This window comes from Carcharodon carcharias, chromosome 16 (genome assembly GCF_017639515.1).
Source record: "Carcharodon carcharias isolate sCarCar2 chromosome 16, sCarCar2.pri, whole genome shotgun sequence".
NCBI classification, from domain to species: Eukaryota; Metazoa; Chordata; class Chondrichthyes; order Lamniformes; family Lamnidae; genus Carcharodon; species Carcharodon carcharias.
Genome location: NC_054482.1, coordinates 102,469,825 through 102,482,710, shown reverse-complemented (window position 1 = coordinate 102,482,710; position 12,886 = coordinate 102,469,825). Strand labels below are relative to the sequence as shown.

General features: G+C 39.5%; 1 protein-coding gene across 3 annotated transcripts in view; it reads right to left on the bottom strand.

The window, feature by feature from the left end:
- Positions 1 to 12,886, bottom strand: part of tgfbr3 (transforming growth factor, beta receptor III) — a 223,875-nt gene that overhangs the window by 49,753 nt on the left and 161,236 nt on the right. For 2 of the 3 annotated variants that reach the window (XM_041208043.1, XM_041208042.1), the window contains exons 6-7: positions 12,646 to 12,814; positions 10,483 to 10,633 (exon numbers count right to left, since the gene is read on the bottom strand). In XM_041208043.1, the coding sequence (XP_041063977.1) occupies positions 10,483 to 10,633; positions 12,646 to 12,814 (320 nt within the window). The remainder of the gene's footprint in view (positions 1 to 10,482; positions 10,634 to 12,645; positions 12,815 to 12,886) is intronic. The other variant, XM_041208044.1, reaches the window with a different exon arrangement.

The window sequence follows — 12,886 nt, the reverse complement described above, 5'->3', positions numbered from 1 at the left end:
AGGTCACAGAGGGACTTGGAGGCTGGAGAAATAGCGGAGGTGTTGCACAAATACTCTGCATTTAACTATACAAAAGAAGATGCTACCCAGGCCGAGGTGAAGGGTGGGGGGGGGGGGGGGGGGGGGGGGGGGGTGGTGGTGGGGGGTGGTGGTGGCGGCGGCTGGTGTGTAACTGGTTCACTAGAAGAACTTACAATCAAGAAGAAGGAGGTTTTGGAAAGTCTATCTTTACTCAAAATAAATGAGGTGCCAGGACTGATGAGATGCATCCAAGAGTACTGAGGAAAGTGAGAGTGGAAATTCTAGAGGCACTAGTGATAATCTTCGAGTCTTCCTTAGACACAGGGGAGGTGCCAGAGGACTGGAGAACTGAGAATGTTGCAGCCTTGTTCAAAAAGGGGTGCAAGGATAAAGCTGGCACCCACAGACCAATCAGTTTGGCCTCAGTGGTACGGAAACTTCTGGAAACAATAGTATAGGATAACATCAATAATCACTTAGACAATTGCAGGATAATTAAGGAAAGCCAGCATGGATTCAGCAAGGGAAAATCATGTTTAACTAACCTGCTAAAGTATTTTGAGGAGGTAACAGAGAAGGTTGATAAAGGAAACCCTGTTGATGTGGTGCATATGAATTTTCAAAAGGCATTTGATACAGTGCCACACAACAGAGTTGTGAGCAAAATTCTAGCTCATGGAATAAAAAGGATAGTAGGCACTTGGATAAGAAATTGGCTGAGTGACAGGAAACAGAGAGTAGTGATAAATGGTTGTTTTTCAGATTGGAGGAAGGTTTGTTGTGAAGTTCCTCAGGGGTTAGTGTTGGGATCCTTGCTCTTCCTGATATATATTAATGACCTAGACTGGTGTGCAGGGCTTGATTTCAAAATTTGCAGATGATACAAAGATTGGAAATGTTGTCAACTGTGATGGGGATAGTCTTGAACTTCAAAAGGACATAGTCATGTTGGTGGATTGTTCAGACAAGTGGCAAATGAAATTCAATGCCGAGAAGTGTGAGGAGGGAAAGATATGGTGAATCAGTATAAAATAAAGGGAGAGCCTCTGAAGGAGGTGCAGGAACAGAGGGACCTCAGTGTCGATGTACACAGGTCATTGAAGATGGCAGGGAATGTTGAGACAGCAATTAATAAAGCATGTTGTATCTTAGGCTTTATTAATAGGGGCATTGAGTACAAAAGTAAGGAGGTCTTGGATAAGACACTAGTTAGGCCTCATCTGGAGTACTATGACCGGTTCTGGGCACCATACCTGAGGAAGGATGTGAAGGCATTAAAGAGAATGGAGCAGATTCATAAGAATGAATCCCGGGATGAAGAACTGTAGCTATGAGAATAGATTGGAGAGGTTGGGATTGTTTTCCTTGGAGAAAAGAAGGCTGAGAGGAGACTTGATATAGGTATTCAGGATCCCAAAGCGTATGAACAGGGTAAATAGTGAGAAACTGTTCCCACTCAAGAGAACATCAAGAACTAGAGGGCACAGATTCAAAATAAGTGGCAAAAGGAGTAAATGTGATGTCAGGAAAATCTTCTTCATCCAGCGGGTGGTTGGAGTCAAGAATAAACTTCCTGAAAGGGCGGTGGAGGGAGGTTCGATCGAGGCATTCCAAAGGGAATTGGGTTGCTACCTGAAAAGAGAGAACGTGCAAGGTTACGGGGATAAGGCAGGGTGTGGGACTAAGTGGAATGCTCTTTCAGAGAGCCAGTGCAGATTCGATGGGCTGAATGGCCTCCTTCTGCACTGTAAAGATTCTGTGACAGGGATCTGACACTGACTGCCTGAAAGGTTGGTAGGTACAGAAACTCTCATAGCATTTAAAAAAGTCTTGAAGTTCTGTAGCCCACAAGGCCAAGAACCAACAGCTAGAAAGTAAGATTAAGTTGGATGGCTATTTGAGGGTTGGCATGGGTGCAATGGGCAGATTGGCCTCCTAATGTGCTGTGAATTTCTATGGGCAGAATTTTGCCCTTGATGGGTGGGCGGGCCCCACTGGCTCAGTGGCGGGCGGGCAGCCAATCACCGCCGCCGAAATGGGCTCCGCTGCCATTTTGAGTGGGCGGGCCAATTAAGGCCCGCCCAGCATGTCGCCCGATGGGAAGTGCTATGCGCTTCCTGTGTGGGGGGGGAGGGATTCCCCAACTGTCAAAGTGTGCTCTTTCACACATGCACACATCTCCCTGAGACTAAGTGCTGCCTCAGGGAGAGTGCTGACAATGTTTGAAACTTAAAAAATAAAAAAATTATTAACATGTCCCCCTCATGTGACAATGTCACATGAGATGGGACATGTTAATAAATATCACAAAAACTTTGCTAAACTTTTTTAAAACAGACATGAAACCTCATCCCACCAGCCTTAAGGTTAGATGGGCAGGGCTTTTAATTGGTTTAACTACCCTGTCAATGGCCTCAATTGGCCAGTGACAGGTCGGTCCCCCCCGACATCATCCCGCGTCGTTTTCACATCAGCGAGCGGGCCCCGCCCTCAGCTCGCTGATGGAAACATTCTGCCCTATGATTCTATGAAAAGATCAGAAGATTGATTTTAAGTTTTCACAGTTACAGAAAATGGGTGGTAGTGAATCAGGTATCAAGTAAAATCTGGCTGGTTGTATAATGGGCAGCCAATATTCTACTTGGTCCTTCTAAACCCTTGCCAAAACTGAAATTCAGCCTGCATGCCGCAGGTATCTAAACTCAAACAGACTTTCTGCTGCAGGCTCAAAAAGTTTTATGAGAGGCGGAAAGGGGAAAAACACAGTTTATAGTGTTTGTATACCCTTTCAGTGGAGAAATGGTGCGTCACTGGACCACAAAAGCAGGAGGCAAGAAAACAATTTACAAAATGGAGGGAGGGATTTAAAGGCCATATTGACATTACGGAGGACTTGTTTCTGTGAAGCATTCTTCTGGTTTATTGTTGTTGTAGAAGCAAAGCAACTGTGAATCATTTTCATCATAACATTACAGAAATAATTTGCGCTGATACTATTTACAACTGTATTATACACTTGCAAAAAAGATTTTTTTCTGCATTGAGTGTTTCATTAAGAGAGCACTTTTGCCATCCTTCAAAGTTCCCTCAAGAAACCAACGGTCAAGTTATCACCCTAGATCTAAATTTATACTGTTCTACATCTTCCTGCACCAGAAATCTCTTCAGTTTCCTTCAGAAGAAGCTACTGTGCATCTGCAGGGCAAAGTTCAAAAGAAGGTTTAACTAGTGGAGTGGAATCTTCTGCTCTCACTGATGGTGAACTTGGAGATAGGAAGAGTATGTAATTAGGTGGCATGGTGCAGTACCGCAATCCCATCGCCTTCCCACCTCTGCCAGAAATAAGCTCTGGGCAGGTAGACACAAGTCGACCTTCCTGCCCTGCTGCCTATTGAGGCCCTTAAGTGGTCAATTAGTGACTACTAAAGGGCCTCATCATATACTAAACGCAGACTGGCTGACCACTTTGTGGAACATCTTCGCTCAGTCCGCAAGCATGACCCAGAGCTTCCTGTCGCTTGCCATTTCAACACACCATCTTGGTCTCATGCCCAATGTCTGTCTTTGGTTTGCTGCAATGTTCCAGTGGAGCCCAATGCAAACTGGAGGAACAGCACCTCATCTTACAGTTAGGCACTTTACACCCTTCCGGACTTAACACGGAGTTCAACAACTTCAGGCCATGGACTCTCTCTCCCATCTTTACCCTTTTTTGAATTCAGTTTCTCTTTTTCAAATTTTCCATTTATTTATCCTCTTCCCCACGCCCCCCGGCCCGGGCCATCTGTCATTTGTTTCTATGTTGTGCTTTCACAGACCTATTCTATTTGCTATTAACACATTCTGCTAACTCACCTTTATGCCACTATCAGCATCTCCTTTAGTCTTTAACACTGCCATTAACATTCCCTTTGTCTTGTGTACATGATATTTTTGTCAATCTCTCATGAGCTCCCACCTATCCCTGACCTTCTATTTTGCTCCAACTGCTCTACCCCCTCAAACAGTATAAAATCCATCATATTTCTACTTCTCTTGGACTTGAAACGTTAACTCTGTTTCTCTCTCCACAGATGCTGTCAGATCTGCTGAGTTTTTCCAGCATTTCCTGTTTTTATTTCAGATTTCCAGCATCCACAGTATTTTGCGCTTATATGAGCTCCATGTGGTTCAAGTTTCTGATTTGAGTTGCATAACATCCTTCTAGGAGATAGGAAGGACCATAAGAGATGAGAGTCAAATCTGGGTAAAACTATAACTTCTGGTGTTGATTGGGGGCAATGAGGTCTGCCCTCATGGCCACAGAAATGATATATTTAGAAAGGGGATATTTTATAATATGATCAAATATATATTTAAAATAACACAATCATTGTTGGTATGTAAATCTTGCAAAGATTTGAAATCTGAGGTAAAAATGAACTTTTATTTCTACATTAAAAGTTCAAAGTCAACAGAATAAATGTTTTTAGAGAGATGATTTACAATTCTGTTTCTTCAAAACAATCTGACAATTGGCTTTGGATGTTACAATAATATTAAAGCACAGTATTTGAGTAAAAGAGAGGGGCAGCAAGAAAGAGGCATTCATAGACCATGACAGTAGGCGTGAAGGAAGAGGTTAAACTATGAATTCTGCCCTGCAAATGTTAATTATTTATATATAATTTTCCATTTGAAGATGACTGTGTTTATAGTTGCCAAAAGTAAAATGTATTCTAAAATTATCAGCATTTGATAGCATTTGGTAAAATAAACTTGACCATGGGAATATCACATCAAGCAAATCCTTTATAGACTGTTCTGTAGTCTATCCATTTTCAGACAAGAATACACACATTATATAAATTTCATGGTCCAAATAATATTTCCATTGAAATGTCTGATCATTTCACAGACGTAATGCAGTGTATCTCGGCTAAATTCCCCATTTGTTCCTCATTCTGTTTCCCCTTATTGTGACCAAATTTTAATCCTTTCCCACTGAAAATTCCCACGAAATTATCAATACTCGACTCAGAGTGTTACTACGATTGTATTGTTTTTAGGAGCATTGCTTTTTTGCTCTGCTATGCTGTACTTTGGAGAACAAAATCATGCTTAATTATTCAATTCGATTCTGTATTTCCTGTAACCTGTAAAATACCACACCATCACATTTCATGCCTATGTAATGTACATCCACCAGCCCTCACTAGTTTTTCATCAGGCATTAACTCTTCTAGTTTTTAACTCACCTCTTTAATTAGCTATAAATTAATAAGCCACAGGTTTGTTTTCTGTATTTGCATCTTTGTTTGAAGGTTTTCATAAACATTATGTTTAATACCTCTATATATTCATTTTAGTTTCATTTGCTAATGTTCTTAAAAAAATTATTTTTTTTTACAAAATAGCATTGCATTAATGTAATAGTTATTTATTTTCCACCTACATTAGTGCTTTTTGCAAATAGTCAATTTCATATATGATACATAGAGAATAATTTACACTGATCAAATTGTGACTCAAAATCAGGTTTGTCTGATTTCCTCTTCTGCATGTTCTTATTGATTTCACGCTATGGATTGACAGCTGAACCAATACTTATTTCATAACTGCATTGTCATGACGAACATATACCTCATTCCAATTCTCAAAGGCATTTTACTCATGTTACTGTCAGGGTTCATGCATCTCACAGCAACCACAGACATGCTTTGATATCAAGTTATTAAACCATTTGTTGCTAAAACTTTCCAGAAACACAGTTATTTGTAAATAATTATTCAAAAAGAGATCATTCATATTTTGCAAATAACCTTCAATACAAAGGAAGGCATGGAATAGAGTACAAATAATTATAAAACGTTAGGGGAGTTGTCATCCAGGCTTTTAGTTGTGATAACAAATGTATTTCTTGTACTGGTGAAGAAATTTTTTAAAATGAAAGCAGAGACTTATTCTGTGTCGTAAACTATAGCTCTTGTGTAAGATAGGGTGATATAATCCATCCAGAATTTGCAATCACTTTTTGTGCATAGGAGAAAACAGAGACATCAAGGTCTTTCTTCCCACTTAAAAAAAAAATCTCTTATACAATGGGAGCTAGGCTTTCACAATACATAAAACAGAAAAATCAGCACAAAAGATATTTTTAAAAATCTGTGCATAGAATCTACCATAGTAGAAGGAATAATGTGTTTCAGTACATTATAAATACATAATTTGCAATTTGGCACAAAAATCTAGCCTGACCCTCCAGTGCACTGTCGGAGGTGCTTTCTTTCGGATGAGACGTTAAACATCTGCTCTCTCAGATGGACATAAAAAATGCAATGGCACTATTTTGAAGATGAGCAGGGGAGTTATACCTGGTCTTCTTGGCAATATTTATCTTTGCATGAAGATCACAGAAATAGATTTTGTGCCAATTTCATACTTGCTGCTGTGGGTGCTTGCCCTGTACAAATTGGCTGCTATGTTTCCTACATTACTTCAAGGTACTTCATTGGCTAATAGAAGATCCCAGGGTCTGTCTTTCTTTCCTTTTTCTCTTTCTGTCTTTCTTTCTTATGTATTACATTGCTAATCTAGATTTGTTAATTCTGAAGTTAAAAACTGGGCATTTTATTGTTTATTCTATTTGACAAATTTTCTGGTTAAATAAAATTAAAATGAAGTTCTATTTTAAAAAAACAGAATTAAAACATTAAGAAAAGCCACAAAATTTGACTTCAAAGCACACATATTTTCAATGCTTTTGGTGCCAGTTTGGGTGCACACTTTTGGTGTGGCCTGTGCTGGTGACATTTTGGTGACACCATTAGCGTGGGTTTTAGGAGCATATACTGCAAGTATTCAGAGTAAGCAGATTGTGACATAAATCAGCATGTACATCAGCATGAGACCACCAATGCCATTCGCTGCTCCAACTAACACCCACTCTTAAGCATGCACAGCTAAATATTCGTTCAGCAGCAGGGAGTGTGATGGAATACTCCCCACTTGCCTGGATGAGTGCAGCTCCCACAACAGTCAAGAAGCTTGACACCATCCAGGACAAAGCTGCCCGCTTGACTGGCACTACATCACAAACATTCATTCCCTCCACCACCAACGCACAGTAGCAACAGTGTGTACCATCTACAAGATGCACTGCAGGGATGCACCAAGGCTCCTTAGACAGCACCTTTCAAACCCAAGACCATTACCAACTAGAAGGACAAGGGCAGCAGATACATGGGAACACCACAACCTAGAAGCTCCCCCCAAGTCACTCACCATCCTGACTTATATATCACCGTTCCTTCACTGTCGCTGGGTTGAAATCCTGGAACTCCCTCCCTAACAGCTCTGTGGGTGTACCTACACCACATGGACTGCAGCGGTTCAAGAAGACGGCTGACCACCGCCTTCTCAAGGGCAACTAGGGATGGACAATAAATGTTGGCCCAGCCAGCAAAGCCCAAATCCTATGAATGAAAAAAAAGAAAGGAAGAACCACCCTCTACCAACTCCATTTAAAGGGCTGATCAACTACTTTCAGATTATATTCTTGCTGATGTCAACTGGCTCTTGCTGAGTTTGTAGCAGTGCTGTGAGTTTTCTACTGCTGTTTGAAGTTGGTGAAGTCTGCAGTGAGTCATGTTGCACCCGGTCAACACCTAAGGGTTCTGATCAGACCACTTGTTCCCAGTCATAGGTGCTGCAATTACCATCCCCATTTGCCTACAGCATGACAGGGAGATTAAGCAGATGCAATACAGAAGAGGTCAAGCTCCTCGCATAGTGAGGAGTGCTCTCAGAAGAAAGGCTTACCCACCCAGGGTCTTCAGGCGACAATTCGCTTATCTCAACCTCGCCGATGAACTGTGTGTACAACATCTCATTTTATAAAGGAGATATTCACTGAAATGTGCCATGTGATGCAGCAGACTTGAAGCCTCACAGCAGGACAAGGACAGCGCTGCCAGCAGCTGTGAAAGCAACCATGGCCATGAGTTTCTTTGTGTTGGGATCCTTCCGGGCTCCACAGGGTGACATTAACAATATCTCCCAGTTTGCCGTCCACAGCTATGTAAGACTGACATTCTGTATGCCAAGAGAGAAGAATACATTGTAATCTCTCTGACCAGAGAGAAGCAGCTGGAGTGTACATGCGGCTTCACCAGGACGGCAGGCTTCCTCATGGTGCACTCATGCTAGCCTATCAAGATTTTGCACCCCATACTCAGGCATGTGTCCACTCAACAGCTAAGCATTGTAATGAGCAGACAGCCCGAAGTTTGTATGTAGCCTGCATTGCATCACAATCCCAGTGTTGTTTCTGGAATGTATCCAACTTTCTCCCCGGTAAGTTTTTGCAGCAGCTAATTTGTGCTTACCAAGTTCCACCGAACAGCACGTGATAATGACCAGATAATTTATTTTTCATTCAATGTGGAAAGAGCTTGTCGCTGACAAGGCCAGCATTTATTGCCCATCTTTAATTATCCTTGAGAAGGCAGTGGTGAGCTGCCTTCTTGAACCACTCTAGTTTGCATGGTGTTGACATACCCATAGTGCTGTTAGGGAGGAAGTTCCAGAATTTTGATGCAATGGGGATGAAAGAAAGGCAATGTATTTCCAAGTCAGGATGGTATGTGTCTTGGAGGATAACTTGGAGTGGTGGTATGTCCATGTGCCTGCTGCCTTTTTCTTCTAAGTGGTTGAGGTCACGAGGTTTGGGAGGTACTGTTGAAGCCTTGGCAAGTTGCTGCAGTGCCAATCAAGTGGTTGCTTTGGCTTTGATCATATCGAGCTTCCTAAATGTCGTTGGAGAAGCACTCATCTTGGCAAGTGGACAACATTCCATCATACTCTTGACTTGTGCCTTGTAGATGGTGGGAAAGCTTTTGTATGTAGGGGATTGGTCAGTTGCTGCAGAATACCTAACCCCTGCCCTGCTCTTGTAGCCAAAGTATGTACGTGGTTTCTTTAGTGAAGTTGATTGAGGGGTAAATATTGGCCAGGATACTGAAGAGAACTTCCCTGCTCTTCCTTGAACTGCCATGGGCTCTTTTACATCATCTGAGAGAGCAGATGGCACCTCCAACAATGAAGCACTCCTTCAGTGCTGCACTGGAGTGTTGACCTAGGTCTTTGCGCTCAAGTGTCTGGAGACATTTACACTATGTCATTAACATGTGGTTCTATGATCCTATACAGAAACAAATGGGTATCTCTTCAAATTTAGCTTTAGGGTGCAAGGAAAAACTATCGCTGATTTCAATATAATGCTCCAAAAGAGCAGCTTTACAAAGCACTTTACATTTTGAAAAAAAAAATCCTGATAATTACACCGGCATACATGAAATAAATTTGATGTAAAAGAGATAGTGTGAATTTATTCCACAATTATTGCCTATACATGTTGTATAAATTTTTCTTTCATCTTTAGCCAGTTTCACCTTTTAATAAAATGAGTCAATTTGTCTTTGATCATAGTAGAGAGAGTTAAGCCAATAGGATTAATTATACTTCCATATATGAATGTTTTTCCAATACTCAAGTGGTATTTGAACGTGTGGTACTAAAACAGCACAAAGGAAAATATGTTCAACTATAGTAAATGTAGCACACGTTCAAATGTTACCTTCTCACCATATTATTCTGGAATATAAAAACTATGTGGACTTCTTACTTTCCATGAAAATTATTTATGCATCAATTCATCTGCTTCAACTCTTTCCAGTGTATTTAATAGATCATTGATGTGCCATGGTAATGCAATATGTCACACAACTTGTGTATGTAATAAAATAGGAAAAAATGTTCTTGAAGACAATGACATGGGGCACTAAAATACTCTCAAATCTGAAAGAGCCCCTAGCTCATGGTTTAAAAAAACTAGTTGACGAAAGGGATGGAAACATGCTTCAGCAAGAATGGAAAGCTGTGGGGAACTGAGAAACGAAACAACATTATTTGCCCTTGAGTGCAAGACTCAATAAGCTGTAGAATTACTTTTTGAAGATTTCATGCAAGTACGGAACTCAAAAGCCAACAGCCTGAGGGAATCAACTGCTCACGACTAACAGAAAAATGCATTTTCAGTATTCCATGTCTCATATTACACTCTTCAGTGCCTTAACCTATTTTGCTAAGCAAAATTGAAGAAGATAAAGCTTTTGCAAAGAATTAACTTGTTTTTATGATGATCTGTAATCATAAACCAAAATGTATCAAAAGTTACATTCTTCCAATTAACACATATCAGGAAGGAGAAACAAAAAATTTGACATATTGAAGTTCATAAGCTTTTGCAAGTTCACTTCTTTACAGTAATTTAGCATTTTTAGAAGTCATCTGTTAGTTAATGCATCACAATTTTAAATAACTTCTTACAAGTTAATCCAATGCTAAACTCAGTTTTATTAGTTTGATTTCTGGTTAAGAAGGATTCATTTACTGAACAGTATTTTATGCTCAAACACTTACAACCACTTCCAGCTTTCCGTAGACATCATGTGAGTTGATTACCCAATTGACTGCTTTCTCACACTTGAGGAACAGCAAAATATATCTGGAAAGTATGGTGTCCACATGCACAGGTCGTATGTCAATAACTATGTCCACCTTGAAAATCCTGCTATAGAAGAGAGTAAAAAAAGTTAAGTGAATATGCCAGAAATTTTACTTATCCTGAGCCTTTTCCAACTGAACGTGTCTCTAGTGTCTGGCCAGTTGATTAAAAAGTTGGATTTAATCCCAGACAATAGAACATGTGCAAAACAGCCTACAACGCAATATGCATTAGAAAATGATTCACAATAACATTCACTCAAAATAATTCTACGCATTTTTTCCAGTAGTAGTTGAAGGGTCAGATTTTGCAGAGGGTGGAATTTGACCATAAACACATTTATCTTAACTACAAGTTTAACTTGCATGTTAAAACAATATATTTTGTTTTTTGATCTGGCTGAATGCCAGTCACAGTTTGGTTCTCTTTTTAAAAAGGAGGATAACTACTATTTCCTCTTCTATTTACCATACCTGGTCCATGCATCAAGTATAATTGAGAAGGCAGTCAGCCTGCTCCAAAGTCCCTGCCACTAACACCAATGAGAGCAAGAATGACTGCAGATGATCTTCTGTTTCCTGCTTCAGATATCTTGAAAGTACTCTGGCAACTTTATCAATTGGGTCACAGCTGGTCACCACATTTGAGTATTAGAGTGAGAATTGTAGATCATATGTAAACAAAAACAAGATAATAAAAAGTTGTGTTCCTATATACTGCTTGTGTTGCTAGGTTAAAACGTTGGAGGTTGAAATGGGGTTATTAAAGTGGGAATCCAGAAGAGAAGTTTTAAAAGTCTGTGGCATATGTGATATAACAAAGTGAGCTTGTTAAAGTGTAAGCCAACTGAGGCTTTGGCAATGGTTGTGCAACACTGAAGCAGTGTATTTAGGTATTATCTGACTGCTTTGTTTGAGAGGTGCTTGCCAGGTGATCTGGAAACTTATTCTGCCTCCTAATGGTAGAAATTTGATTGTGTAATTTGGTGTGACAGAATCAGATGGTATGGCCAGAAAACGTGTTCGTATTGATTTTGTCTTGGAGACTGAGAAGCAGAGTTAGCAAAGGATCAAAAGAGCATTTCCATGGAAAATAAAATGGAAGTGAAATAATTCCTCAATTATGTACATAAATTAGAGAGGGCTTGCAGAGACAGTATTAGTACTGGAAAGTATAGTTACCCCAGCTGGTGATTGAACTCTGCAGGTTAAAACAGCTTATTCAAACCATGCCACTAATGACTGCAAATAGAGACTCTTTTTATTTTAAAATCTTATGTACATTTTTAGTGCCATTTACTTTTTCTGTAACAGTGATCTTTCCTTTAGAAATGTAATATTTACGCTAACAGTTATAAAATGTGAATCTGATTTTTAATGCTTGACAAATTGGGGCAAGGAAGAGGAAATTGTGGAAACTATTGTATCCTAGTTCAAATGACACAATGTGTCATCATAAACTGTTCACTGAAGCTGGAAGGGCCAATTCCAAGAATTCTGCAAGTTAACATGTAGATGCCCTATTAAATAATGGTCATCAGGGAGTCCTCTGGAAGTATATTAGTTCTATACTAGTAATGAAAGCTGAACCAAGAAATTGATTATAGTTTATAAACCTGATTACAATATGTCAAAAACATTAAACAAGTTTACAAATACAGTATGTATAAGAGATGACAAAATAGGTTGCAATGTTAGTTTTCAATTTTTAAATAGTCTTCTATTTATAAAAATGAATTAGTTAATTTTCTGTTTCTGTGCCATTGAGTATGACGAGTGCTTTATTAAGGAAATAATGGGAGTTTTACTTTGTTGCAATTGAATTAAAAGCTTTACATATTTTCATAAATTCAGAGGTTAATTAGTTTCAAGTGCAATCCCCAGTTGGAAATACGATACATGAAATATATTAAAAATGTTTTATTTAATCGCAGTTTTAAAGTTTTGGGACATCTGTGGCTCTTAACACCACTCCAGATTCTAGGCACGGCAACTGATTTTTATAAAGCATATTATATATTAACACAGAGTAATTCAGCATTTAAAGTATCCAAGGACAGAAAGCAATAAAAATATTACCTGTAAGGACTGGAACTTGGAGATTCAAGTTCAATGACATGAACCTCCTTTTCCACTGTTGGGTTGGATAGTAAACAGCCCTGTGCAGATTGAGTCTTAAGATATGCTGCAAGATAATTCTGGGAGAGAAAGTTCTTTTCTATGGTGCATGTTGGTGGCAACAGGGGATCTATAAGAGAGGTTAGAAATATTGTCTATGATTTTCTTAGTACCACTGTAGTTATTAACATTTAGTAAAATT